Source organism: Anarhichas minor, unplaced genomic scaffold, assembly GCF_050575085.1.
Source record: "Anarhichas minor isolate MPS153535 unplaced genomic scaffold, ASM5057508v1 ptg000042l, whole genome shotgun sequence".
In the NCBI taxonomy this organism is placed as follows: domain Eukaryota; kingdom Metazoa; phylum Chordata; class Actinopteri; order Perciformes; family Anarhichadidae; genus Anarhichas; species Anarhichas minor.
Genome location: NW_027466488.1, coordinates 5,922,889 through 5,950,861, shown reverse-complemented (window position 1 = coordinate 5,950,861; position 27,973 = coordinate 5,922,889). Strand labels below are relative to the sequence as shown.

The 27,973-nt window shown below is 41.4% G+C and overlaps 1 protein-coding gene across 1 annotated transcript; it reads right to left on the bottom strand.

Moving 5' to 3' along the window:
* Positions 1 to 410: 410 nt before the first annotated feature.
* chs1 (chitin synthase 1) lies at positions 411 to 27,973 on the bottom strand. The gene is made up of 35 exons (XM_076109758.1): positions 27,898 to 27,973; positions 27,620 to 27,708; positions 22,455 to 22,590; positions 19,517 to 19,702; positions 18,733 to 18,934; positions 15,549 to 15,709; positions 15,098 to 15,173; positions 14,503 to 14,621; positions 13,658 to 13,835; positions 13,325 to 13,421; positions 13,087 to 13,183; positions 12,471 to 12,592; positions 12,025 to 12,120; positions 11,589 to 11,753; positions 11,324 to 11,471; positions 10,640 to 10,705; positions 10,365 to 10,540; positions 10,223 to 10,281; positions 9,315 to 9,515; positions 9,035 to 9,203; positions 8,701 to 8,816; positions 7,763 to 7,942; positions 7,558 to 7,662; positions 7,299 to 7,416; positions 6,415 to 6,496; positions 6,103 to 6,329; positions 5,735 to 5,850; positions 5,530 to 5,611; positions 5,164 to 5,317; positions 4,848 to 4,952; positions 4,644 to 4,754; positions 3,493 to 3,630; positions 3,301 to 3,380; positions 2,890 to 2,956; positions 411 to 491 (listed from the first exon to the last, which is right to left on the bottom strand). The coding sequence occupies exons 2-35, from the start codon at positions 27,664 to 27,666 to the stop codon at positions 411 to 413; spliced, it is 4,263 nt and encodes a 1,420-aa protein (XP_075965873.1). The 5' UTR covers positions 27,667 to 27,708; positions 27,898 to 27,973.

Here is a 27,973-nt window from a genome sequence, read left to right as displayed (position 1 = left end):
AAATCTGCCTAAATGATTGTAGCCTTCAATGAGATGTGCAGTCTGTACCACATAACACCGTCTATCTTCAGACCCTGGATTTGGATCAGGACCTGATGCATTCAACCACACTTCAAATACAATAAATATGTCTTAAGAGCAGATACATTGAAACAAAACACTTGATCGTTAGAAAACACTATCTAAGAACCCATTATATAGAACATGAGCTCACATCTTAACAATTACTCAGTTTAAGTTGTTGAACAAAGCCTATTTAATCTGTTATAAATGATTTCCCCTGTGCCAATCATTAACATCCACTGTATTTAGTGCAATGTGATAGCTAAATGGGGAGGGACCTGTTGGCACTGGGCATGCCAATGTGTGCTGGTGGCTGGGTTTCACTGGTTCCAGTTGGTTGTTATGGTCTACAGGTCATCACTGGTAAACTCAAGTCCTTTGGCGCTGTGGTTCTCCAGAGTCAAGCCATCATCATCCTCCTCCTCATCCTCCAAGGTGACACACAAAAAAGACATGTAAATGAAGGGACTTATCCTAACAGAGAGTTTCTCTGGCTGATTTTTACAATCACAAATCAATCATAAAAAAAAACAATCATCAAACATGGGCGTCTGCGGTAAGGACTCAGCCTTGTACTTGACTCATGGTGCACATTCTCTACTAGGTGAACTACTACTCTACTGGGGCGTCCAATCAGCACACATTTTGATTATTGAAAAATATAGATAAAATACTGAGTCAAAAGCTGCTTTGTCTGCAGAAGATTTGAGCCTTGCAAAACTTGAATACTACAGCCCTTCAAATTATGCTTTTTAAAACGTAATATTACAAATATATTGTACGTATAATTCTGTATCTATTGTATTTTGTAGTCTTGTGCCTACCTGCCCAGGAACTGCAGGTGGAAAGTAGCTGACATTACATCAGTGGAATGTACCAAAGTAGATTTAGTCATTGGAGATATATATATTGTACTTTTATGTCATCTAGTCACAACAGCTGTTGTTTGTATTAAGAGTCCGATTTAAAAAAAAAAAATCTTTATGTCATGACCCTTTGTGGAGGGCCTGATTTCCCAGGTTGGAGACCACGAAACAAAATTATGGAATTGTATATTAAGTAGTTAAAACTCTCGTTGGGATTAATTATAAATCAATCTTCAATACTTTTTAAAAATGTCATATTTTCAGTGCCATTCTCAATTGTCAGATGTTCATTGAATATTCTCAGTTTTCCATTCAATCAATCCGTCCCACGGTTTTTTTTTCCATTAACTTTCTTAGAATTAGCGAAACAGCGCCCCCTGGATTACAATGTGCGGTAAATGTCGATGAGCTTGTGTGGTGACAGATGGTATTACACTGTTTAGAGGCGATTGTATCTACCGGCAGAAACTAACGCAGGTGAAGTTCACGTGCCTTAATTAGGAACTTCACGCCACTGGGAAACCGAGGGAGCACCAAGACACAGGTGAATAATGTGAAGGGAGGCGACTGTCTGTGGCCTCTTTCACCCCAATTAAAGTTAAAGAAAATTAGCAAATTCGTTTAAATTAAACAAACTTCCGAAACTGCAACTAAAGGTTACGCCGGAGTAAACAAAGACGAAGAAGTCGGAGCACATGGCAGGAAATACTTGTACACAATGTATCAGACAAGAAGTATAGCGAGGAAACACCTGGACACACAGCGGTCTTCTTCAAACACCGGTAGGTGAGTCAAACACGTCCTCTGAATGAACGTAACTTTACTGTTGTAACAGTTATACAGTTGTCTTCGCATATCGCTTGTAATGGGTTGAGCTGTTTGTGTGCCATCATGGTCAAGGCTTCTGGAGTTTGACATCGTAGGTGTCAAGTCCCCTGTTTGACTGTGTGGTGCCTGTCTGTAGCCTGTGCAGAAGTCCGGTCGTTGCTTATTGTATTGTTACCACCCTCCCCTCCCTTTCCTTTTGAGCTGTGCTAATGAGTAACGAGCTTTAATAACCCATTGCTAAGGAATACTGCATTCTTATGGGGCCATGGACCCCCGCCATGTGTGGAATCTCCTGCTCAATTCATTTGTAGTTGGCACAATATCAGAATTTACCAATTTATAAAATGTCTATGCTGTAAAAGTCTAACCCTAACCCTTTATTTGTAACTAGATTAAAAGCTTTGAAATTCAGCCCATACAAGTATTTTCCATTGATTAAACATGCGTTAATCATGTATATCGCACATGCATTGTTTTATTGTGACTGAAACATCATTTTGTTGTCACAACACCATCCTCCCTTTGTAAAAACTGGAGAATGTGGTTTAGTGTGGTGTGTAATAATGTACATTTTGTACGTTTATAAAGTAAAATGCATCAGTCTGGTGAACTTTAAAAGCAAAAAGAACGTTAGGCTAACGTTATATTTATTATTAGCTCCCCCTTTACCAGCTGCAGCATTAAGGTGATGAAAACATTAATGCATCAATAATCCAATGATGTTTTTTATATATTAGTCTGAAATGGGCCATTATGCACAATACATACTTTTACTTTTGGTACTTTAAATATATTTTGACAACAATACTTTTTAAACTTTTACTTAAGTCAAATTTAAATGCGGGACTTTTACACCCATCACTCACCAGTCTCACAGAACAAATCAGTTTCATTTTATGTATCAATCCACGCTATTAGTATAGGTACAGTAAGCACTACGTCCATGTGAAGAGGGGAGCTGTGGAGCTCACGCATGGAACCACGAGCCACTCTCACTCTGGGCCTTTCCAGGCGCATTTCAAGCCCACCCGTTGAGAAGTGTTAAAATATTTTCGGTTCATTTTGAAATCGGCGCGTGTCAAATTAGACCGTCACATTCTAATTTGTGTGCGTTTTGAGCGTCGTTACTTACATATTCTTTCGGTCTGTAGTCTTTCTCTGTGCTGCGATAGGACACCACATGGATCAGAGTGTAGACTCTGCAAACAGAGAGGCACAAAGATCAAACACACGTAGAAAGTATTGGAATAGGAATATTAGGAAATGGACAGCAGTAATTCTAATTTTCCATAAAGGCAGGTATCTACGAATAAGAAATGTCCTGCTCATGGTGCGGGAAAACATTTAATACCAGTTAATAGCTTTGTTTTTTATTTTTGCCACACAATCAAAACCTCCAGTATCTGAAAGTTCAGGCTCAGTCTGTGAGTTAGCTGCGAGGCTGTCAAATACAAGTCTGATATTACAGCCGCAAAAAAGTAAAAGCTGAATATGAATGACAATGTAGTGGGTGTGCAGCACATACAGAAGTGTGTTTGTGTACCTGTGATATAACATGGCCACAAACTGGATGGTAAGAAGAATAGCAAAAGACATCAGGAACATCAAACTCACAGGCTCCACCTATCAACACAAAATGACAGTAATGGTGATTACTTTGAGCAGGAGTTACAGCAGTAGTGACACACATTCAAAAAGATGCTACAAGACTGTCTGTCTGTCTGTCTGTCCCAACCTTGAGGGGTATATCAGATAGAGTTCCGTTCGGAAAGTATTTCGGGATGTTGATGCTGAGGATATCACTTCCAATGGCCTGCAGGATGAAGGTAGCAACCACCCACAGCACGTTGATGATGAAATACAGGAACACAGCCTTTGGGAAGGAAGGAGAATCTCATGATACTTTGAAGTCTTCATACCAGTTATTAATAACATGTCAATGGTAGTATATGCTTACTACCATTTGTACCCTTACATGCCATTGGAACTATTTGTATCCTAAAGCCTTTCAATCTAAATACTTCAGACCTGTTTCATAGTGATAAACAGAAACATGTATCAATTGGCAGAAAGCTCGATACACATAACAATTAATCATAGCAGTGTTGCATACCACATGATAGTAATTCAGTCTGTTACTTCAGACTTGTTTGATTGGAGTGTTTGCATTAGAGCGAGTGACGGACTGATATCAGAGTTTCTGGCCCAAAGCTAACGTGAGTGGGAGTAATGGACACAGTATGTTTGTTTTGTGGGTGGAACTGGTCCCCATCTGTAGATATGCACTTTTTAATGATACAGCACAATTTTATGATTCATAGCAAATTATTGCATGGACCCCCCCCTGGCAGAGTGACACAAACCCCTGGGGCCCCCGGAGCCCACTTTGAGAATCACTGGAATAAACAACCCGCGTCGAACGCGTCTCCCCAACCATTTCTCAGAGCCATCTGCTTTTGTTTTTTGCAAAGCATTACAGCTGCAAGTTGTTGCTCCACATGACTTTCCATTTAGTTTGTATCTGCTTCCTCATGAGACCACATGTATTGCTCCCTCTGGCACGGTAAACAATATCCTGTAGTGTGTGATGAGTCATGGTTTTCACATCTTGTAGTGTGTGCATGTTTGACATTAGAGAGAAGAACGTCCGTGAAGTTTCTACGTATCTCTGTGAATCAACCCATTATCAAAATCAGTTATGATTTTATAACTTGTGTAGTCTGAGCTCAGCATAACAAAGTTAGCTAATTCTAAATCCAGCGTGAGATAAATCAGCTGTGGTGCTTGAGGTATCATTATTACATATACTGTATGTCCACAAGACCAGAATTCATGGCACAAACAAAACAAGTGACACATTTGCACGAACAATTAAAGATAGCCGACCTTGTTGCGTAGTGACTTTAGTTCTCTGGTGACTTCCTCCAGATGTGCTTTGGTGTCAACAATAGGCTTCAAGTAGCGCTCAAGTAGCTTGTTCCAGAAGTCCTGCTCACCCTAAAAACACACACAAATATGTATTTACACACCTGACTTCATACCTGTGAGGTGTTTCTTCTCACAGAGCCAGGGGTTGAATCGGAGTCTTACCTCATCAAGTTTTTGCACTTGCGGGGCGGTGAGTGTTTTCTTGATTGCTGCGCTTACTCTTTTCTCTAATTTCTCCATTTGACTGATTCTAAGGATACGCCGAGACTGTGAGACACAGGAAGTCCATTAGTGATTCAGTGATCATCCATAATTCATCTTCTTTTATTGTTTTTTTTTTGTTTACATTTCTGGCTTTATTATACAGTCCGAGATTGCGACAATATAGAAGTCATGAAATGGAAGCATTTGAATGTGATATTATACAATTATACATTGTAATGAATAGTTCATGTGTTGTTGTTATTATTATTATTACATGCTCTTCCAGGGCATATTCTAACTCCTCCAGCTTGCTTTCTGACAGAACATCTTCAGGCCCCACTCCACTTAGCTCTCCGTTAAGAGTGTCTGTTAACATTAAGACCAACTCCTCACACACGTCATCCTCATTTTTGTTACGGAGTGTGTATCTGTGGACAAAGAATCCACAAAAACAAAACTCGTATTATACAATTGCAAAGGACACGTGGACACAAAGAAGTTTATTCATTTGTTTTCAGTTAAATTCAATGTTCACTTTGTGCAAACATTGCCACAGTTTTTGTGGACATTGTGACAAAAGCCTTTGTGATAAAGGACATACAAACATTGTACATTTCTCTCCTTAATGTTGATTATTTACCGTATTTGTTCCTGCAGATTTCTCTTCATGTTGGCATAAGTCAGCTTCTTCAAAAATTCTGCTTTCACCGGCGTTACCCAGTCTACACACACACACACACACACACACCATTAACGTCATTATAGTATGCTATACATACTATGTTTTGCATACATACAGAATACATAATATTTAGGAAATAAAATACACTGAAAGTGCTTCTCACCGCTGACAGGAAGCTCTGTTTCGTCTGGGTCAGCAATCATTAAGTCATCATCCTCCTCAACGTCATCTTCGTCGTATACACTTGGTGATATGCTTTTTTTGTTGACACTGTCATCACTACACACAGGCACACACACACTTTTGTGAATGTTGAGTATTGATTGCACAATCCAAGTGTGTATTTGCCTTTGTCACAAGTCAGCAGAATGTAGAGGTGAGCTGGTATGCATGGAAGTGTTAATAATCTCACGAGTGACAGCTGATTAACTTTATGGCAGTACAGGTTGCTGATTGACTGAAATATTTAGTGACAGAATAGATTATTGACAAACAATAGAAAAAGAGAAGAAAGAAAAGACAAATGAATACCTGCTGTAGGAAACGGTGTCATTGCCTTTTCCTTCCATCCCATTGTGTTTGTCAGTTGGAGAGTTCTTAGTTCCTTCCACAGCTTTTTCTGTGTTTGTATCAACTTTGGCTTCAGGCTCCATCTGTTGAATCAATGAGTCCTGGTTGGTGATAGGAAGGGGAGGAGCTTGCTGTGCAGTCTGGCCTGTCATCTGTCGAAGCATCAGCTTCTCTGTTTCCTGTGTTATCTGTAAAGCAACAGGATAACATGAATACATCTGTCCTTCTATTTATGCCGTGGAAGTGTTGCCTGTGGCTGTTTGGGAACAGTACCTGTAACTTCATGTCCCAGCAGCAAAGTGTACAGTTTCTGTCACACAGGATGTTATGGTTCTTCTTCTTTTCTACTTCTCCCCTGACAGACAAACAGAATGATAGACAGTGAGAACAGACATACTCTCATTAATATACAGACAGATACAGTGATTATTAAGAATGCAGATTGGCATAAATAACTCCACTGATCTGTATTATGGATACGTGAATCATTGGGCAACAATAGCCTGCTCCCACTATGACCCAAACCGGATAAGCAGTGGAAAATGAGTGGATGACTGGATGGATTTCATCATCATATTAAATTCTACATAATTGTAATATTTTATGTCTTGCTTTTTAAAATTGTATCTTTTTCTTTGAGTGCACAAGTCAAGGTTAATTATCTTTGACGTAAACCCATATTTCCTTTTTTTCCCGTTTCATGTTTTTCACATGTCTGTGTTCTTCTCTATTAGCTTATGAATGCCAGATAAATGGAGGTTGATTGATGAAATTATTTCTGTATCACATCTATTTTTAGTATGTTGATATTCGGGGAGAATTCTTCCCTCTTTGGAGTTTGTATGCATAATGACCAACTTCACAATATTGAATGAATTGATTATAGTGACACATTCTCTATCATTGCAGCTGTGCTACGAGCAGGAAATACTACTTTGTCTACAACAGTGTTTTACATTCCTCCTGACAGTTATCTTCACTATCACAACTAACACCGTTAGTGCTGAAGTCACAAGTCAGGTAATCAGGTCATCCGGTAGATTGGCTTTAGCTCAACGGATGATTAGATTTGAAAGTTAGGGGGATTGCTGGCTGCTTGTCTTTGCTTAATATCATTGTAAATTAAGAATGAAGTTATCAGAAGATTGGACCATTACTTGTTGGATTCCCTTGTGCCCCATGTCACAATGTGCATGTTAACCAGTGAGTAGATGGTCAGTAGGAGGTATCCACTGGGGATACAGATGAAATACATCAGACCGTAGATGATCATTCCTGGAAGAGAAGACTACATAACATAACTGAACATAAAGCTGTTTACATAACAGGATATAACACAACATAACAATGTTAACATCATAGTGAATAATGATTGTTACAAATGTGAGAATGATGATTAAAATAATATAACCGTACCCCATTCCTCTGGGTGTAGCATGGCTGTCACTGCATACATGATTGCCATTGAAACCAAAAACAAGCCAGTGGGGGTCAGGAAGGTACCCTGAATCACCATGTCACCTAAAAGCAGAACGAGACGTGTGTGAATTTAAGGGTTTTACATCATTTACTCAATCATAATTTGAAAAAAAGTACGAGGTCACAAGGAGTTTTTACCCACCGATGATGGCAAAGAAGGATGCAGTCATGAGGAACGCATACAGAATACTCATAATGGCAGCAATGGTTATCTGGTTATTAGACTTGGCTACAAAACAGATGATGACGTAGAACACAGGAGGAACGCTTGCGACGACGATGGCGTCTGTACCATCGAGTTTGAAGACAAATTGTAAAGCACCTGGCAAGAAAAGACAGAGGGGGGGGGGGGGACAACAGAGACGGGTAGATGGACAATGAAAATGTAACCCAAAAAAAACTGTCCGAGTAAAAAATTCTGATCATAAATTTAAGACCCAAATCTTACAATGTTACTGCTCTGTGACGACGTCGTCACAGTTCCCACGATCCATATTTACAAACCAACTAATCAGAATGACAAGAAATGACGCACAATACACTAGTAGGCTAGCGTAACTCGTAACTTGTTTGAGGGCTGGGCAATATATCGAAATGATAGCGATATCGTCTCTTAGATTTTGGATATCGTAATATAGCACAAGTGTTGTCTTTTACTTTGTTTTAAAGGCAGCATTTGCCTTTACCCACATAGTCATTATATCACATTTCTGGTGATTATTTATCAAAAATCGTATTGTGAAAGCACCAATAGTCAACCTCACAATATTTTCGTAATATCGCTATCAAGGTATTTGGTCAAATATATTGTAATATTTGATTTTCTCCATATCGCCCAGCCTTAACTTGCTATCTATGAACAACTACACTTACAGAGCATAACATCAATAACATTATTTTCAGTTCATATAAATGCAGAAAGACTGTGACCTAATTGATGCATATGATACGGGTAAAGAAATGGAGATGAGATGCAGGGACAGAGTGGGAGAAGAGAAGAACGTGTTTGCTCCACTGCAGTCGTTCGACAACCCCCCAAAAGGAAGGGCTTGTAGCGTATTAAAGTAAACCTGAACCTACCTGCTATCATGAGAGTCACAGAGGCTGGACCAAGGATAGAGGAACCAACGGTGAACATCTGGTAGTAGATGTAAAGCCTGGAGATGGACGAGTTTCTCTTCACCGTCTCTTCACCACTGTGATTTAAGTCCGAACAACAGAAAGTGTTATAACGATACAATGCACATGTCATAGTGTTATAGTAAACGGCTCATTATAGATGTATAGCCTGTAGATATCACTCTGAAACACGGGAACTAAATCAGGTGAGTTAGAAAGTGCTATGCTAAGGATGTAAACACCACTTTAAATATTGATTATAATCCTAATAGCAGTAGTAATAGGTAACCCTAACCTGTGCAGAAGGTCCAGTGTATTAGCCAGTGTAGATGGTCCCCATCGTCTCCTCTGGTTATAAAACTCTTTGAACTCTTGTGGTGAGTTGGTGTATGCATCTGATGCAGCGTTGTATTCGACACGCCACCCTTGTTGCAGTAACAAAGTACACAACCAGCGATCCTCCCCTAGACGCACACACGAGACACAGAAGAGAGATGGACGTGAACAGTCAAAAAATTATGTTAAAGAGACTAAATTAAGCGAGGTAAAAATGGTTGGTGCTCCTCCCAACCGACCTTGGTCATATTGCACATATTGCGAAGCTCTTGTTGCAGTAGTTGTGTATCTCTTCATTACGTTGTCGTCCATTAAGGATGATCCTCGAAACAGACTGAAACATCCTGGACTGCACAGCACGGAGCCAAACACGTGCTCTGATGTCTTCTGTAGCCAATGGCCCACTGCATACTCAAACTTCTGGTACCACACCATGGGACCTGGGAGGGCAGCAGGCAGGAGATGACCACAGAGACAAATGAATCATCAAATAAAAGAAGGAAATAAAAAAGAGACAATCCTTCACAAATGCTCATTTCTTTCCACTCAGTCGGGTTGAGGGTTATGGAAGCTGGAGTCTATCTGAGCATAATGTCGTGTGTATACTTTACAACCCTACTCCTACCTTGAGACAAATTAGCTTCATATAACCCATCTTACTTCATTTTTGACTATGCGGAGGGAATTAAACCCAGAAAGCACCAGTGCTGGGATATTAATATGGGATTATATGATCATTTTCCCTTTCTTTAGGGCAACACCTTTTGATTACTGCAACAAAAATAAGCTTTTACATGTAATAACTATACTATGTCAAGAAGTTCCCACTTGAACAACCAAATCATGAAGTCCTGAATAATATTTGCAAGATACGAATGAAAAATACGGTGTTTAAATAATCCATCCCATGACTTTGTTATATTTGCCATTTAATGGCATGGATTTGGGTGGCTTTCCCCCCCACAACTGTTACAAATCCTGGCCAGCAGACACTTTGCTATGCCCCACTGTGTTGAATGGATCCAGTGTAAACTACAGTGGTTACTCAGCACTGGCTCCACGTTCCAGCTGCACAGGACAAGCAGCTTAAAGTAAAATCAAAGTACTATACCTTCTGCAAACAAAGGCCATTACAATGTCTACTTACCCATTCCAGTAGGATGGATTCTACCACATACTGCACCTACGGCTTTGTACATCCTCAACCTGTCAATGAAAATAGTCTTTTTAATTACTATGTTTAAAAAGGGTTTATATACAGTAATGACTGGAAAAAAACAATAGTTGACCTGTCTACAAGCAGAATCACAGCTTTAGGTTGGAAGTCTGTGTCTCCGTCTAGAGCCAGGATGTAGGTGTTTTCATCTGAGGTGAACTTCCTCTTGTAGTCATTGTCGTGCTGAGGCAACAGATAAATCTCTCCATACATGGAGACCATGCTCTCTCTGCATGGGTTATTCTGGCGCTGTAAAAAATATAGATATTTTACACATTGAAATATTTTATACGCATACTGTCAAAATAGTAAGATGTACACTTTTTACACAAAATAGAGAAGTCTTACTGTGATCTTCTGAGGGTTCTTGACGATGTAGCCCTTCCAGCCGAGTAGATAGTACATATACATAATCTGAAAGTCATAAACAGTAAGACTGGCTCTTAAAGACATGGGTGCAATTTAAATAGTGTATTTGTTCCCCAAAACCTTTAACACAGGTGACTTGTCAATTACTCATTTGGTTCATCTGAGACATGATGAAATTGTGTTGAAATGAGCCGTAATGCAAATAGACAAGACGGTATAGCTAATTATATCACAGAGAATGATTACTATTCTGATAATTGATTAAGTATTTAAGTAATTTGTCAAGAAAATAATTTCAAAATCTTTTGGGCTTCGGACAAAACAAGCAATTTGACAACAAACAAGACAATGCTTTGGACTCTGGGAAAATGTGGTGCCCTTTGACCATTTCTTGACATTTCACAGACTGTTCAATAAGTCACTGGTTTTGCTGATGTGGATTTAGGGTATGACAGCCATACAGTGTGTATGAGAAGTGAGTAAATTACATTTTCTTAAATTTTGTCAGAGATTACTGGGCACTAAGCACTACATTAGAGGTCTCAGTCATTCCCATGCAGTTCTAACTGGGAACTAGCTGGTCCAAGTCTTTTACTGTTGGCCACCGCATAGCGTCTCGTACCATGACACCTTTAGGACAAAAACACCATGACTACACCATACCTGGGACCATCTTTTCTTGTTCCTGATGAGAGCTTTGTCTTTTAGATGAATATAGAGCATGTTGCCTTCTGGCATAACAAACATCAGCCTGCCACCGTAGGGGGTTTCAAAGATCGACACATCATCGGGTTCTTTGTTGGTAAACACCCTGGATGGATGGATAGATAGAAGGATGGTTAGGAAGATGGATAGATGGATGAGTAGATGGATGGATGCACAGATGGATACATATAAAGATAGATAGTAGATCAATGGATAATCTCACCTATAAACTTCTATGACAACATGGATCAAGTCGGTAACGTAGGAGTTAACCAGCCTCTTTCCTGTGTCCTTTTCAGTCATGTAGGCATCATCTACATAAATGTGACACTCAAAGTCAAAACAGTCCTTATGGTTCTCCGTTGGATCACCTCGGTAGCGGTCCAGCCTGAAACAACAACAAACAAACAACCTTATCAATACTGCAAAAGCCTATTTACTCAAGTGTTTACTTCTGTTGTACAAAATGTACTGATACACCTCGGAGTACACTTCTGCATCACTGCAGCGAGGTGAGAAGTTAAACCGGTGGAGGTGAATAAAAACAAGTTTTAGTTGCTGTTCACGAGCTCTTTAAAGGGATGTGAGACAGGAATGAAACCCATGTTGTGTATCTGATACCTGGACACCTAGGTGTCTGCAGTGACGGTGTCTCTAACCTGAACTTAGAGGTGAGAATTTTAAGCATTTCATCATAGGTCTCATGCCACATGGTGGCACAAAGATAGATCACACAGTTCTGCATCTCTTCGTGGCTGTGAGGGAGAGAAGAGGGGAGAAGGAAAGGGAGAGGTTTTCAACAGAAGCTTTAAACATTTCATGTTGTGACCATGCACATCTCTCAACAGTCCGTTGATTCTAAATCATCATCACAACAATGTCTGTGTGCATCATCACACAGAGATATCAAAATCTCCAAAAGTATGCTTCAGAAGCTAATCGACTCATGACGACATATTTTAAATTCATTAGGCCGTGGGATAAGGGATATCTGTACTTCTACTGCATCCGCACACAATTATCACCCTAATATGATGTTTGATTTACCTGCTTAAAATATGACCACAATCAAATAAAAATAAAATAAGCAGAGAAACCCTCTCACCTCTCTTGGTTTCGGGCTCGTGGCACCTTCATCTTGGTGTTGAGCAGCAGAGACAGGTCGATGAAAGCAGATTCATAGAGTCGACGAACAAAGAGCTGGGAGGTTCTCTCTATACGCTGGACCTGAGACACGGTGAACCATAGAGGCATTAGGTCCACGTCTTTCTGCTTAATATTAATATAAGAAGTAAATTGTGCCATGTAATGTTGGAATGTAGCTTTAGATGACACGGATGCTTGAAACTAACTCAGGACTCATTGACTCACTGCTATCTAGCCATGCAGGTAGGTGCCTGCATTTTGTGCTGCTAGAAATAGTAAAATAGTAGTTCCAATGAATACTGTTCTTTGGCTCATCAAGGTTAACATTGATATTTTTTCTGGGGAGAGGTTGCTGCTGACTTTGGCAAAATGTATTTTTTCAATGCTGTAAGCAACACAAAGGAAATTCCATTCACCTCCGTCGTATAGAGGTGGCAGGTGAAATCTGTCAGAAAGACGGATGTCTCTTCATCATTTGGGTGAACTGACTCTTTAAGGAGCTTATCCTAAATGAAGGGTATGGACGTCTGTGTGTGTGTGTGTGTGGATGTGTGTGTGTGTTTTTGTATCGATACCTTGATCTTCCATACGTAGTAGGTACACGTGACGAAGCCCGACCACATACACACTCCCTCCAGTGCCAGCATTCCAAAAGGCCATTGCAAGTAGTAGCTGTCAATCAAATAGTCCATAATCATTTTGGGAAAAATATACATAGATTGAATGTGTGTATAGATTGCTCTACATATGTTACTTTGCATGATAGGTCATTTCAGGACATCGCTTAAACCTGATGCAAACACACGAACGTACCTGTTGAGTGACGTTCGACAAATGCTTCTTGTCATTTCCAGTAAAACCACAGGGGTTGTGTTCTTATGACTCAAGTAGAACAAGCTTTCACAAAACTCTGCAATGGAAACAAAGCTTAACGTTTTAGCAAATTACTAATAAGTGAAATTATGTTTCTTACTCTTATCACACACAGCTTTAAGGGAAGTATGCATTCCACCACATGACTATAGGAAGGCATATGTTTAAACATTCTGATGCATGACTAAAATAATTAAATTAAACTAACGTCACACAAAAGTACATTTAAGCGGAGCACAGGCAATTCTCAAAGTGTTAGAAGGATAAACACACCTGTGATGCTCCCGTGCTCTGCTCCGTCCAAAGTCTCTGCCTGTGTTATGAAAAGTAGCAGTCCCAACAGCAGCACTGCAGGTGCTGTGCAACATACTGGCAGCGCAAAGCTCATCCTGACTGCATGAATCTTACAGGCCACCACCCCGAACCAGTGGCAGGCCGCTGAGCAGAAGGCCTGAGACAGGAAGTAAAGGAATAGAAATGACTGCCAGGGGAGCAAAATTCAATTTTTCAATGAAGCCGGTTACTTTAGATTACACTTGTAAATGAGTGCCAGTAAGATCTGATTCTGATTTCTGATTGAGTTAAACCTGCTGGAATTATTAAGAATCAACAGGGGACATATTACAAGTTGTAAACTCCTTTGTCTAGATTAGAACAGGAAATTAATATAAAGGATACATATTATATCAGGAGGCCATTAAGAGATGAACGGGTCAAATCAAGTTAGAAATAATAGGCTATTAGAAGAGTGTGTCCCTTCACTAAAACAGTGTCAGAGATTTTGCACCTGCTTTTATCAGATGTTGAAATTGATACGCATTTCTGTCTGCCGCACTGGTCCGTCAGCATTGTATACATTTCTTCTTTCAAAAGTTTAAACCTCTAAATATTGCATGAGCTCAAACACGTTTTTTTTTTTTTTTACGGTTACACTTTTCTTAAATTTTACTTGTGCAAGATCTTCATTAGATGTAGAAAAATGACATGTGACCATTTAGCACCTAAAGATGAGCTGCAGATCTTTAAAGTGGAAAGATCCCAAGGGGACCCATGACTCACATAGTCCATGTATACCTATCGCGCCCATCTGTTTGTTTTGCTGTCTTCCTCCCACTTACCTGTAAGAAAAACAGCACCAGTCCTATTTGCAGTAATTCCCAGTCCTCATCCTGCAGGTTAAAGTTTGACCAGATGATGGATTTCTCAATCAGCACATGGTAGAACAGGTATACCGCTCCTGCAACAGAACGCATGCTATCACTGACGTAAAAGAGACAATCTCATAAAGTTACTCTGTGTTAAAAAATAACACAAAATATGTTTTGTATGTGTAATATAGCCTACATAAGTACAATATAAAAAGAGCACTATGTGTTTGGATAGGTAAACATTAAATAGAGTGAATTTGAAATGTTATTGGAAATTCAAGTAAGCATAAGGAAATTATCTGTTGTATAGAAAGGGATAGAAGTGTTTTGTTGAGAAGAATAGACGGCATCGCCCGACAAAGTTGAAAACAAGTGAAGACTTCATCACAGCTGGAGAACTTGCTCTGCAAACCATCTGCACCTCTAACAGACATCTGTTTGTTCTCCAGGGTGTGAATGTTGGAAGTGAGATGATGAGAAAACTCGGCAACACACAGTGATGTTGTTATTTATGACACAATTCAAGAGTATCCTGTTGATGCAGACATTGATGGCAGATAATTACCTATCACTATTACCCTCAGAATGCTGCTGATGACAAACACAAAGTCTCTGAAACCATCCAATTCTGACAGTGTTTCCTGCAGGGAGAAAGACAGAGATGAGAAAAGCCTCCCTGATCACGTCACGTCAACAACACTGTTTATCAATATGCACTAGAAACGGCACAAAACAGAAGCTCTATCAGAACACATGGGAAAATACCTGCCACAGCTGGCCAAGTGGGCAGTACAATTACACAAAATGACAAAGTTACAGCAATTAGAATAAGATTTTATGTTTAAGGCTCGGTGTCAGTGGGGAATTTCAGCTTATTAAATAACTAAATTGCAGTCTGCAGTGGAGTTAATGTAAGGGGTGAATTCTAGTTTGTTGGCTGATTTAAATAAATAAATAAAGTTTAAAGGTTGGTGCAGTGAAGATCAATAGAAGCACATAATAGAACAACATTATACCTGCATGCGATTAGTAGCTTGCAGCGGGTTTTCCCACCAGCAGAGGGAGACGAGGAGTGAAGAGAAAATTCCAATTCCAATGTAGATAAAGCACTCGACACCCTGCCGATCCACGTATGATGATACACGGACATAGTAGTCAACTCCCAGGAGGCAGTAACCTGTTGGTTAGTTAGTGAAGTAATTAAGCTGTTAGTTTGTAGCTGTGATTCTCAATCATGCAAGCAAATGAACCCTTCGCTAAGCCTTGCCCCCGCTGCTACGCCGCCAAGCTGCCAGAGCCACCATGGAACACAACACTCACTGTCACTGACTGCACTCCCTCAATAAGTAGAAGTGTTTTGGAAAAACTGAAAACCAATTTCAGAGAGAAGCAGACAGAATGGTCTACAATATGCATTTTAAGGATATATTCACAATGTCAAACTGATTCAGCAGTGAAAAACAGAAAGTCAGCAGCCTGCAGATCACAGCAAATGGTCTTCTGTTTCCATCGCCAGTTAAAGCCGCGTAGGCCCTTATTCCTCGTTACAACCATTAATATACATTCATTATACCTTCAGTAGCTTGTGTAGCATAGTGGTAATGATAATTAATGTGTTAACGTAGTCTGCACAGGTTTTGAGGTAGAAACACAACGTTTAGAAACGTATAAACCTCTGGGGGTAACGAGCATCACAAGTACACAACGTTTTCACCGTGGCGAGCGCAAAATCCACAAAGCCGACCTGAAGACGATCTGAAGCGCTTACATGAGACTCTATGGAGCACAGCCATTGGTCGGAGATATAAATGTATTTTCTTTGATCTTTCTGTAAATGCTGACCCCTTGTGTCTGAAACAAACATTCCACTCCTGCATTATTACTCAGAGTACAGCTGATCATTTCTCTATGCACTTCTGCTGCGATATTAACACAAATCTCAATGATGTGGCTCTGGAAAGCCACTGGGCTAGAAGTGCATCGCTCATATCTCAAAGACCTCAGAGTTCCCTTTAATACTGGAGTAAAGGAAGCTAGAACTGCTTATTTTGCCAACTTAATCTCTTCCTCAAAGAGAAATCCCAAGATTTTGTTTGACACAATTAAGAGAATTGTTTCACCGTCTGTCTCTACATTGCCATGCTGTTCTGTTGATGATTGCAACAAATTCCTGATAAGGTAACGGGTATTAGGTCTGGCATTCAGCCTGGGATTTGTTCATCTACATGTAGCTCCTCGCAATCTCCTACTGTTCTGGACTCTTTCCAGCCTATCAGCCTTCAAGACCTGATGGACTTAATTAACAAAACAAAGCCATCATCTTGCCCTCTCGATATAATACCGACCTCTCTATTTAAGAAAGTTTTGCTAATTATTGGCCCTGCAGTAACATCTATTGTCAATTCCTCATTGTCTACAGGAATTGTCCCTTCCTATTTTAAACATGCCACTATCCAGCCCATATTAAAGAAACCAAACTTAGATCCAGCTTTGCCCATGAACTACAGGCCCATATCAAAACTGCCTTTCCTGTCCAAAATTTTAGAGAAAGTGGTGGCCAAACAACTTACTGCTGCACTGGAGAGGCACAACATGTACGACGAATTCCAGTCTGGGTTTCGCAGACAACACTCTACTGAAACCGCTCTCCTGAGGGTTTCAAATGACATTCTCATGTGTTCTGATGCAGGTGACTGCTCTGTGCTAGTTCTTCTGGACCTCAGTTCTGCATTCGACACTGTAGACCATAACATCCAGATTAAGAGGCTACGTGATTGGGTTGGCATATCTGGCATAGCGTTAGACTGGTTCATGTCTTACCTCAATGACAGAAGTTTCAATGTCTCTGTGGGTAATTTTGTGTCTGTTACCTCTCCACTGTCTTGTGGCGTACCGCAGGGCTCGGTTCTGGGGCCTCTGTTATTTTCCCTTTATCTGTTACCTTTGGGACCGATTATAAAAAGTTATAATGTGTCCTATCATTTATATGCAGATGATATCCAACTCCATCTGTCATTCAAACCCAGCGAGGCATTCACATTAACTAGGCTCCTGGACTGTGTCAATGCCATCAGAGACTGGACGGCAGAAAACTGCCTACAACTCAACGACTCTAAAACGGAGGTCCTAGTTATTGCTCCAGATGAGTTTGTCCCCATGATCAGGCAGAGTATTGGTCCACTCTCCTCTGCTGCCCATTGCAACCTGCGCAATCTAGGGATTTTCTTTGATCGATCCATGCCGTTTGACCCCCATGTTAAGCAGCTGTCCAGATCATGTTTCTTCCATCTAAGAAATATCAGTAAAATGAGATCTGTAGTATCAACACCTGAATTAGAGATGATCATACACACATTTATCTCTTCTCGCATCGACTACTGTAACTCACTTTTCACATCACTCAGTGTATCTGCTCTTAACCGTCTGCAGGTAATCCGAAACGCTGCCGCCAGATTACTCACCAGGACAAATCGACGGTCTCACATCACCCCCGTACTCCGATCTCTCCACTGGCTCCCTATAGCATCTATAGGATACACTTCAAAATTCTCACCATCACTTACAGAGCACTTCACAGTCAGGCTCCTACTTATGTAGCTGATCTACTTCACCCATATTCACCCGCCCGCACTCTCAGGTCAAACGCTCTAGGTCTTCTGTCAGTCCCACGCACACGATTTAAGACCCGTGGTGACCGAGCCTTTGAGGCAGTGGCGCCGAGGCTCTGGAATGCTCTGCCTGCAACTCTACGCCTCGCAGATTCTGTGAATACTTTTAAAAAACAGCTCAAAACCCACCTTTTTAGGCTGGCGTTTGAGTAAAAACCCATGTCCTAGACCTGCTCTTAAAATGTTTTAATTTTTATTATTTTATTTTTTATTTTATTTTTCTCTGTGTATGTAATTTATTGACCCTAGGGTCACATTGTGTTTTTATGCTTTTAAATTTCTGCTCTGTTAAGCACTTTGTGATGTTATGTCTGTGAAAAGCGCTCTATAAATAAATTTCATTCATTCATTCATTTGCCAGTTTGCGTTCGAGGGGCGGTACTTAGCGTAGGGTCAATTACTCACAAAATGCAACATTGAAGTAGTTGTCGGTTATGAATTACAAAGATACTAGTGATACAAATATCATGTTAAAAAAAGAGACGGGCAGACAGAGTGTTGGTTTAGAAAGCAAACATGAAGAGAGAGTTACCAGCAACTGTGAGGATGAGGGAGCAGATTGGGAACAGGATTTTCCATGTTTCTCTCTGTAGTCTGTATATTATCTGCAGAATGGCAGAAATAATGCAGACTCCTCCGCTGATGAAGAGGTTAGTCAACACATCAAACTGAGGCATTACAACTAGCACCAGGATAGAAGTACCAAGAGACACCAGACACTCGATGGCACAGATCTGGAAAGGACACAAAAGCACACATCATTACCTTCACATATTTAAAGTATTTTTAGGGGCTATCTGGTGGTGAAAATGTCAAGATATAGATTGACATACATCATTTTTGAAAATAATGCTGCTGACTGGTTTAGCTTAATCAGGAAATCAAACTCTATAGGTCACCTAGAGTTATTGAATGTATTAATAGTGGCACTGAGGGACTTGTTTGTTTCCTGCGTGCAGTGAGTTTTGAAAACCACAAGAAGCGTCAATCTCAATGTGCACAAACTGACCTTTGAGTTTATAAAAGTTGTGTATCGCTGCGTTCAAGATTAAGTTCAGCTAAATATTCGACAGTGTGGATCCATTCTAAAGTATTCCCTGAATTGTCTTCCTCATAAAGATTAATAATCTCAACAGCCGAGCACAGCCGTAAATAATGAATGCAAACAAATATTGCCGCAATAGCCTTGTAATATTGTCTTACCATGTAACATTGTAAAGAAAGATTTATGATATACATTTTTCCACCATTTTATTCATTGTAATTACAACCAAAGCAGAATATATAATAGATGAATACGCTTTAGAAAAACGTACAAATGCCATGGTCTTCATGTTGGGTTGTACAAAGCTCTTGAAGGCACACCTCCACAGTGATTTCAGGAACACCAGGAAGTTTGGGCAGACCAGGCAGAACACCAGCATCAGCATGTAGAACTGCTTCTCCTTTGGGCTGCGCAGGGAGGTCGGACTGGACATGGTTGACAACACCAAGAGAGAGCCCTGATTGAGCACAGACCAAGTGAGTGTTAAAGAAGAGTTGAGACACAATAGCAAAGTAACAATGTGTTGTGTGTCATATACTAGTTTTATTAATTAATGTTCATCTTTTTTTTAATTTAGAGTGAGATTGTAGAGAAACCCTAACAGCCTTTGTTACTGGAAAGTGCTGTGTGTAGCAGTACTTCCATTCTGTAAATATAGAGACGATAAACTATCTGCTTCCTGATTACCTTTATGGGATGCCGCCTTGATTTATTGCACTCGCACCAATAAGGAAGTTCATCAGGTTGAACAATAATCAATTTGCTTTTTTTATTCATTCATTCATTCATTCATTCCCTAAACCTTTATTTACAGTGGGTACGGAAAGTATTCAGACCCCTTTAAATTTTTCACTGTTTCATTGCAGCCATTTGCTAAAATCAAAAAAGTTCATTTTATTTCTCATTAATGTACACTCAGCACCCCATCTTGACAGAAAAAACAAATGTAGAAATTTTTGCAAATTTATTAAAAAAGAAAAACTGAAATATCACATGGTCATAAGTATTCAGACCCTTTGCTCAGTACTGAGTAGAAGCACCCTTTTGAGCTAGTACAGCCATGAGTCTTCTTGGGAATGATGCAACAAGTTTTTCACACCTGGATTTGGGGATCCTCTGCCATTCTTCCTTGCAGATCCTCTCCAGTTCCATCAGGTTGGATGGTGAACATTGGTGGACAGCCATTTTCAGGTCTCTCCAGAGATGCTCAATTGGGTTTAGGTCAGGGCTCTGGCTGGGCCAGTCAAGAATGGTCACAGAGTTGTTCCGAAGCCACTCCTTTGTTATTTTAGCTGTGTGCTTAGGGTCATTGTCTTTTTGGAAGGTGAACCTTCGGCCCAGTCTGAGGTCCAGAGCACTCGGGAAGAGGTTTTCTTCCAGGATATCTCTGTACTTGGCCGCATTCATCTTTCCTTCAATTGCAACCAGTCGTCCTGTCCCTGCAGCTGAAAAACACCCCCATAGCATGATGCTGCCACCACCATGTTTCACTGTTGGGATTGTATTGGGCAGGTGATGAGCAGTGCCTGGTTTTCTCCACACATACCGCTTAGAATTAACGCCAAAAAGTTCAATCTTGGTCTCATCAGACCAGAGAATCTTATTTCTCATAGTCTGGGAGTCCTTCATGTGTTTTTTGGCAAACTCTATGCGGGCTTTCATATGTCTTGCACTGAGGAGAGGCTTCCGTCGGGCCACTCTGCCATAAAGCCCCGACTGGTGGAGGGCTGCAGTGATAGTTGACTTTGTGGAACTTTCTCCCATCTCCCTACTGCATCTCTGGAGCTCAGCCACAGTGATCTTTGGGTTCTTCTTTACCTCTCTCACCAAGGCTCTTCTTCCACGATTGCTCAGTTTGGCTGGACGGCCAGGTCTAGGAAGAGTTCTGGTCGTCCCAAACTTCTTCCATTTAAGGATTATGGAGGCCACTGTGCTCTTAGGAACCTTGAGTGCTGCAGAAATTCTTTTGTAACCTTGGCCAGATCTGTGCCTTGCCACAATTCTGTCTCTGAGCTCCTTGGGCAGTTCCTTCGACCTCATGATTCTCATTTGCTCTGACATGCGCTGTAAGGTCTTATATAGACAGGTGTGTGCCTTTCCTAATCAAGTCCAATCAGTTTAATTAAACACAGCTGGACTCCAATGAAGGAGTAGAACCATCTCAAGGAGGATCAGAAGAAATGGACAGCATGTGAGTTAAATATGAGTGTCACAGCAAAGGGTCTGAATACTTATGACCATGTGATATTTCAGTTTTTCTTTTTTAATAAATTTGCAAAAAATTTCTACATTTCTGTTTTTTTCTGTCAAGATGGGGTGCTGAGTGTACATTAATGAGAAATAAAATGAACTTTTTTGATTTTAGCAAATGGCTGCAATGAAACAGAGTGAAACATTTAAAGGGGTCTGAATACTTTCCGTACCCACTGTATACTCGTGAGATCATTATTTACAATGGCATTGAGTCCCTCACATACACGAAGAAAAGCAACACAAAACAATGACAAGTAGATGTACAAACAGTAGATGTTTAATTACATTTTCTAGTCACTAAAGGTTTGTTGTATATTTCCCAGGAACAACAACTCTAAGATGTCGGCTACACGAAGGGACACTGTTGAAGACAGGCATCACCAACAGTATATATTCAAATGAAGTTTTAATTCATATAACAACAACCTTTTCCACCTGCCAAAATATTAAACACAGAAAGAGCTTCAAACACTGCTGCCAGCAAGAGCTGTATATACAACAAGTATTTGAATAATCGCATAATGCATATGCAACAGTAGTACCTACAGAAACTCAAATGAAGAAAACCCAAAGATTTGATGGACAAGTGATCAAATCCAATCAATTCAGAGCACTCTCATGCTTATTTCCAGTATGCTAAATAAATGCTCCATGTAATACATCGAATTGCAGATAGAGACATCAACCATTAAAATAGAGCAATGTATTTGAAAGGCTTTCTTGCTTAGGCCAGAAAATATAAGACGGTTAGTTGAACCTAATAGTGAGAAGGCATACATGTATATTTTTCAGAGTCTGTTTGTGAAAGAAACATCCTTTTAGACTTTCATCAAAGAAGATTGTAACGATTTTAGCTTGAGGCTTCACATTTAGTGCCAGGGACTCTACGGTGATGCTTCTTTCTCATGATGAAGAGATGAATAACCGTTAACAGACAGACATACAGATTATCCTACCTTAGAAATGACGGCGCTGGTCAAGACGGCTAAACCAACGATAGCAGCCACCAGGTACTGGGCGAGCTGGAAACATCTTCTCTTAGTTTCCTTCTCAGCTCCGATTGGGTTGAGCTGGAATGGATCCCACGTATCCCTGAGACACGCATGAAAACAGTCATCACGGCTATCTCATGTATTCAGGCCACAATCCATCCCAAGTCACTTGACCAAGATGGTAGAACACCAGTGGGGAACCATTGAATTATAAACCGATGCTGGACTTTGAAACATGTTTTAATTACAAGATTTTGTCAGTGAAAACAGAATGCTGTGTAGCCTGAATGTGCTCGTGTAGTGCCCTAAAGCTGGAGGTCACGATGTCAAAAAGGAAGGTGACTGTAAAGATGTGGCAATGAAGAAGGGTTTAACACACGGGATAAGTCGTAAACAAGAGGACGCATTGACCTGTCACAAGGAAGCTATTGAGACAAAATAAAGATGTTTATTATCATACAATGATGATAATTCAGATGATTTTGCTATCTGTCATGATCAGGGTGTGTGTGAGTTGGAAGCTGGTTATGTCTTCAGATGGACCTGGATCTTCAATAGATTCTTTTATTAGTCTAAATTACACTGTACAAGTTCTCAGAGGGGTCAGACATATTTGGTACAATTTGAGTTGACATTTGAGTTTCTATCGTTCTCTGTGCCGTCCCTCACTGCTGCCCGATTAGTGCCAAGTACAGAATAATTATCGGGATGTGGCTTGTCTTCCTGGAATTTATAACGCTTCGTGATCTTTGCCATAACAACTATCAGAAATGCCAGCGAGTCCACAGCCACGCTGGCAGAAAGTGTGTTTGGGAGATGAGGGTGAGCACTCTCTTCTTTCATGAGGTAAATAAATAAGTAGTCACTACATATCAATCGTCAGTAGCCATGAAAAGCTGCTGATTGTAGAAGAGAAAAAAAACAACTTTCAGCTGTCACAAAATTACAATTAAGTGTTGTTCTGTGTTTTTTATTCTGGGCCAGTACCGTATTTTCCGCACTATAAAGCGCACCGGATTATAAGGCGCACCTTCAATGAATGGCCTATTTTAGAACTGTTTTTATATATAGGGCGCACCGGATTATAAGGCGCATAGAATAGAATAGCGTCGTAAGCGTGTCTCTCGAAAGGTGCCATTTTGGGGTCTTTATACACACAAGTGGTGTTGGACTAGGAGTAAGCACAGTACCGGTGTTTACCGCGGTGCGGCTTTGTAGTTTACCAGTCGTACTGAAACATTTTGACAGAGCGCCGTGTACAACCAGTATGGATCAACCAATTAACCAATTGATCCATATATAAGGCGCTCCGGATTACAAGGCGCACTGTCGTTTTTTGAGAAAATTAAAGGCTTTTAAGTGCGCCTTATAGTGCGGAAAATACGGTACACATCTCAGAACAGAGCATATTGGTTCAACTTGCCTACATTTTAATTGTTGACCCTCTGGTGATCTTGCAACATACTTATATAACTCATCACAGTTGCATAACACTGAATGCAATCATTCACTAGTACTCTCAGACTTCAGATATCTCTTCACACATAGTATTTGCTTTTTTGAACTTCAGAGTTTTTAAAATCATTGTTTGTTGATGAAAATAGAAGTGTATTTCCTCTAAAACGTTCTACTAATTATATAGAGGATAGCAGAACATAAATTAAGTCTATTTAAAAAAAAAAACAAAAAAAAAACAGACCTATTTTGACCTGAGACACCAACATGCAGAATGTGATTAAAACTGTGCTGCGTATTTAACGTTTTAAATGGAGCAGCGTTCCCCTAACAGCACTCAGTATCTGCGGGGATGATATCAGCCACAGCTATAAAGAGAAGCTCAGCAGTGCACAGGGGAAATTAACTGTTTCCTCAAACTGTAATTTATACCAAATAGAAACCTGCTAATACAATACGTTATGATATATCAACTTAATGATAATATCCATTACCAATATCTCGCTAACTATTGACCTCCTGGCAATGATTAAGATGTCGATAGATCTTGATGGTGTGCCTGCAGAGAGGACGTGGAGTGGCTGAATGCTGTGTTGAACGCATTTCTCTCTCAATCAGTCCGACTAACACGGACAATCACACAACCTTTGAACGTGACGGCCTGATGAGACCTTCAAGGCCTGGTTGGCCCAGGGGTCTCCCGAAGCAGCAGACAGGTACTGGCAGGCCAGAAGGGCTGCAGCTGCGGTGGTCGCGAATGCTAAAACTCGGGCATGGGAGGAGTTCGGGGAGGCCATGGAGAAGGACTTTCGGTTGGCCTCAAGGAGGTTCTGGCAAACCATCCGACGACTCAGGAAGGGAAAGCAGGGCTTACCCCAGGCTGTTCTCAGCAGGGGGGGGGGGGACTGCTGACCCGGACAGGGGACATCGTCGGGCGGTGGAAAGAGCACTTTGAGGAACTCCTAAACCCGACCAACATGTCCTCTGCAGAGGAGGCAGCGCCTGAAGATCTAGGGGGAGGCTCACCCATATCCCTGGCAGAGGCCGTGAGGTAGTCAAAAAGCTCCTTGGTGGCAAGGCGCCGGGGGTGGATAAGATCCGCCCTGAGATGCTGAAAGCGCTGGACATAGTTGGGCTGTCCTGGCTGACACGCCTCTTCAATGTCGCATGGGGGTCGGGATCAGTGCCCATGGACTGGCAGACCGGGGTGGTGGTTCCCATTTTCAAAAAGGGGGACCGGAGAGTGCTCGAATTACCGGGGTATCACACTACTCAGCCTCCCGGGGAAGGCTTATGCCAGGGTGCTGGAAAGGAGGCTCCGACCGTTTGTCGAACCTCAGATTCAAGAGGAGCAATGCGGATTCCGTCCCGGCCGTGGAACAGTGGACCAGCTCTTTACCCTCGCAAGCCTACTGGAGGGGTTCTGGGAGTTTGCCCAACCAGTCTACATGTGCTTTGTGGACTTGGAGAAGGCTTTCGATCCGGGTCCTCGGGGGTTCTTGTGGGGGGTGCTGTGGGAGTATGGGGTGCCGGACCCATTACAACGGGCGATCCGGTCTCTGTACGACTGCAGTAGAAGCTGTGTCCACATTCTCGGCAATAAGTCAGACACGTTCCCAGTGGGTGTTGGCCTCCGCCAGGGCTGCGCCTTGTCTCCGGTCCTGTTCGTGACTTTCATGGACAGGATATCTAGGTGCAGTCCGGGGGTGGAGAACGTCAGGTTCGGGGGTCTCGGGATCGCCTCTCTGCTATTTGCAGATGATGTGGTCCTGTTAGCCTCCTCGGATCGTGACCTCCAGCATTCACTGAGGCGGTTTGCAGCCGAGTGTGAAGCGGCGGGGATGAGAGTTAGCACCTCCAAATCTGAGGCCATGGTGCTCTGCCGGAAACCGGTGGATTGCTCCCTCCAGGTGGGGACGGAGTGCCTACCTCAAGCGAAGGAGTTCAAGTATCTCGGGGTCTTGTTCACGAGTGAGGGTAAGATGGAGCGGGAGATCGACAGACGGATCGGTGCGGCTGCAGCAGTAAAGCAGGCACTGCACCGGACCGTCTTGGTGAAGAGGGAGCTGAGCCGGAGAGCAAAGCTCTCAATTTACCACTCGGTCTACGTTCCTACCCTCACCTATGGTCACGAACTCTGGGTCGTGACCGAAAGGACAAGGTCGCGGCTACAAGCGGCGGAAATGAGCTTCCTCCGTAGGGTGGCCGGGCTCAGCCTTAGAGATAGGGTAAGGAGCTCGGTCATCAGGAGGGAGCTTGGAGTCGAGCCGCTACTCCTTCGCGTCGAAAGGAGTCAGCTGAGGTGGTTCGGGCATCTAATTAGGATGCCTCCTGGACGCCTCCCACTGGAGGTTTTCCAGGCACGTCCAACTGGGAAGAGACCCCGGGGAAGACCCAGAACACGCTGGAGGAATTACATCTCCCAGCTGGCCTGGGAACGCCTCGGGATCCCCCAGAATGAGCTGGAACATATTGCCGGTGAGAGGGAAGTCTGGGTCAGCCTGCTTGGCCTGTTGCCACCGCGACCCGACCCCGGATAAGCGGAGGAAAATGGATGGATGGATGGATGGCCTGATGAACTTTCCTCCGGTAGCTTTGTTGGTGAGAGGATTCCCTGCGCTGTCCTCTCTCAAATAAGGAAATAAGTTCACTTTGAATTCTTTCTCTTTCACATCCAGTAAGTTGTTGCGGTTTAGCACATATCGAAGCTCGTGACCTTTACCTCTTCTTTACAACTATTGTACACAAATGATGGCAGTAAAAAGCATTTCCGCGTTGGACCATCTGGACAGACCGATGGACATTTCTGACTAAAAACTAGTGATGTGAACAAATCCAAATTTCTTTGGATCCATTATGAATGGATGATGCATCTGCGGCATTTGTATGAATTTGTGCAGTACCTTTTCTAATATTATAGTCTGACTTAGATATTCAGACATTAAGTGAGGATCATCTTAAATTACTTATTATGAGTTTTCACTAAATTTGATGACAGGATACAGCTTCTTTGATGTGGTGTTTTAACCTTGTGATCTATTCATTATAGTGGGTTAGGGCTAGCTTTAGCTATTTTCATCATTCAACTATTGTAATAATCGATTCATAAGTTAAGTTATGAATCAAACAAGTATACAAAAATATTCCCTTGATCCAACTCTTTCTTTGTTTTCAGTGATCTCTACAATGTCTGAAGCCAACTCGTACACAGACAGCTGCGCACACCACAAACGCGTAGTAGTTGTACTGGTACTACTTTCTAACTCGTTTAGTCTGTGCATTAGTTTGCTAAGTAACCACTTGTAGCACAGTCAGCGCACCCTCCTGCATGCGGATGCGGACATTTTGGTTTAACTACTTTTTGTGTCGGCCCAGGTTACTAATCCGAATGCAAGAAAGAATACAAATATTATTGTGACCCCCCCCAAAGAAGAAGATGGATTCCTGCTGCCTAAAAAGAAAATGTCTGCAACACACGTTTCTTTCCCCAATTACATATATATATATGATCAGCTAAATATTAAACTTTGGTAGCTGGGCTCAGTGTGCTGCTGTCCACATACACACATACATACATATGTGTTTAACTTCAATTCATGTTTCAGATGATCCCCTGTAAATAAAACAGAAATGAAACTGTCAAAAAGCGACACACACGGTAGGTTAGTCTTTACCTGTGCCTTCCCTCTCTTTTCTTTCCTCTGAATTTGATTTCCTCCATCTTGCTCGTCTACTCCACTCCTTGTGATGGCCACTGTAGAATCTGTTTCAAAGAGGAAAAATATTCAAACAGGAAGTTTTTTTTCTGATGGATTACCAACAGTATAATATGAAACATTAACACGGCAAATAACAGAATAAATAGATTAGAAGACAATATATTTTCTTTAAATCATGGTCAGCATTGATCATTTAAATCACGTTTACATATAAGACATCTGAAGATATCTACCTTGATATATTCTTCTGTTGACTAGATCTTTATCCTCAGGTCTTCAGTAATCCACCCTGAGCTGCATTTCTTCTCA

What these genes read in the sequence shown, in the direction of transcription:
- chs1 (XM_076109758.1), bottom strand. Translation starts at nt 27,666, where the DNA reads ATGGAGGAAATCAAATTCAGAGGAAAGAAAAGAGAGGGAAGGCACAG. An exon ending in ACATGAAGACCATGGCATTT is followed by an intron (nt 18,935 to 19,516) that starts GTACGTTTTTCT and finishes TGTCCTTTCCAG; the next exon opens with ATCTGTGCCATCGAGTGTCT. An exon ending in ACTACAGACCGAAAGAATAT is followed by an intron (nt 492 to 2,889) that starts GTAAGTAACGAC and finishes GTCACCTTGGAG; the next exon opens with GATGAGGAGGAGGATGATGA.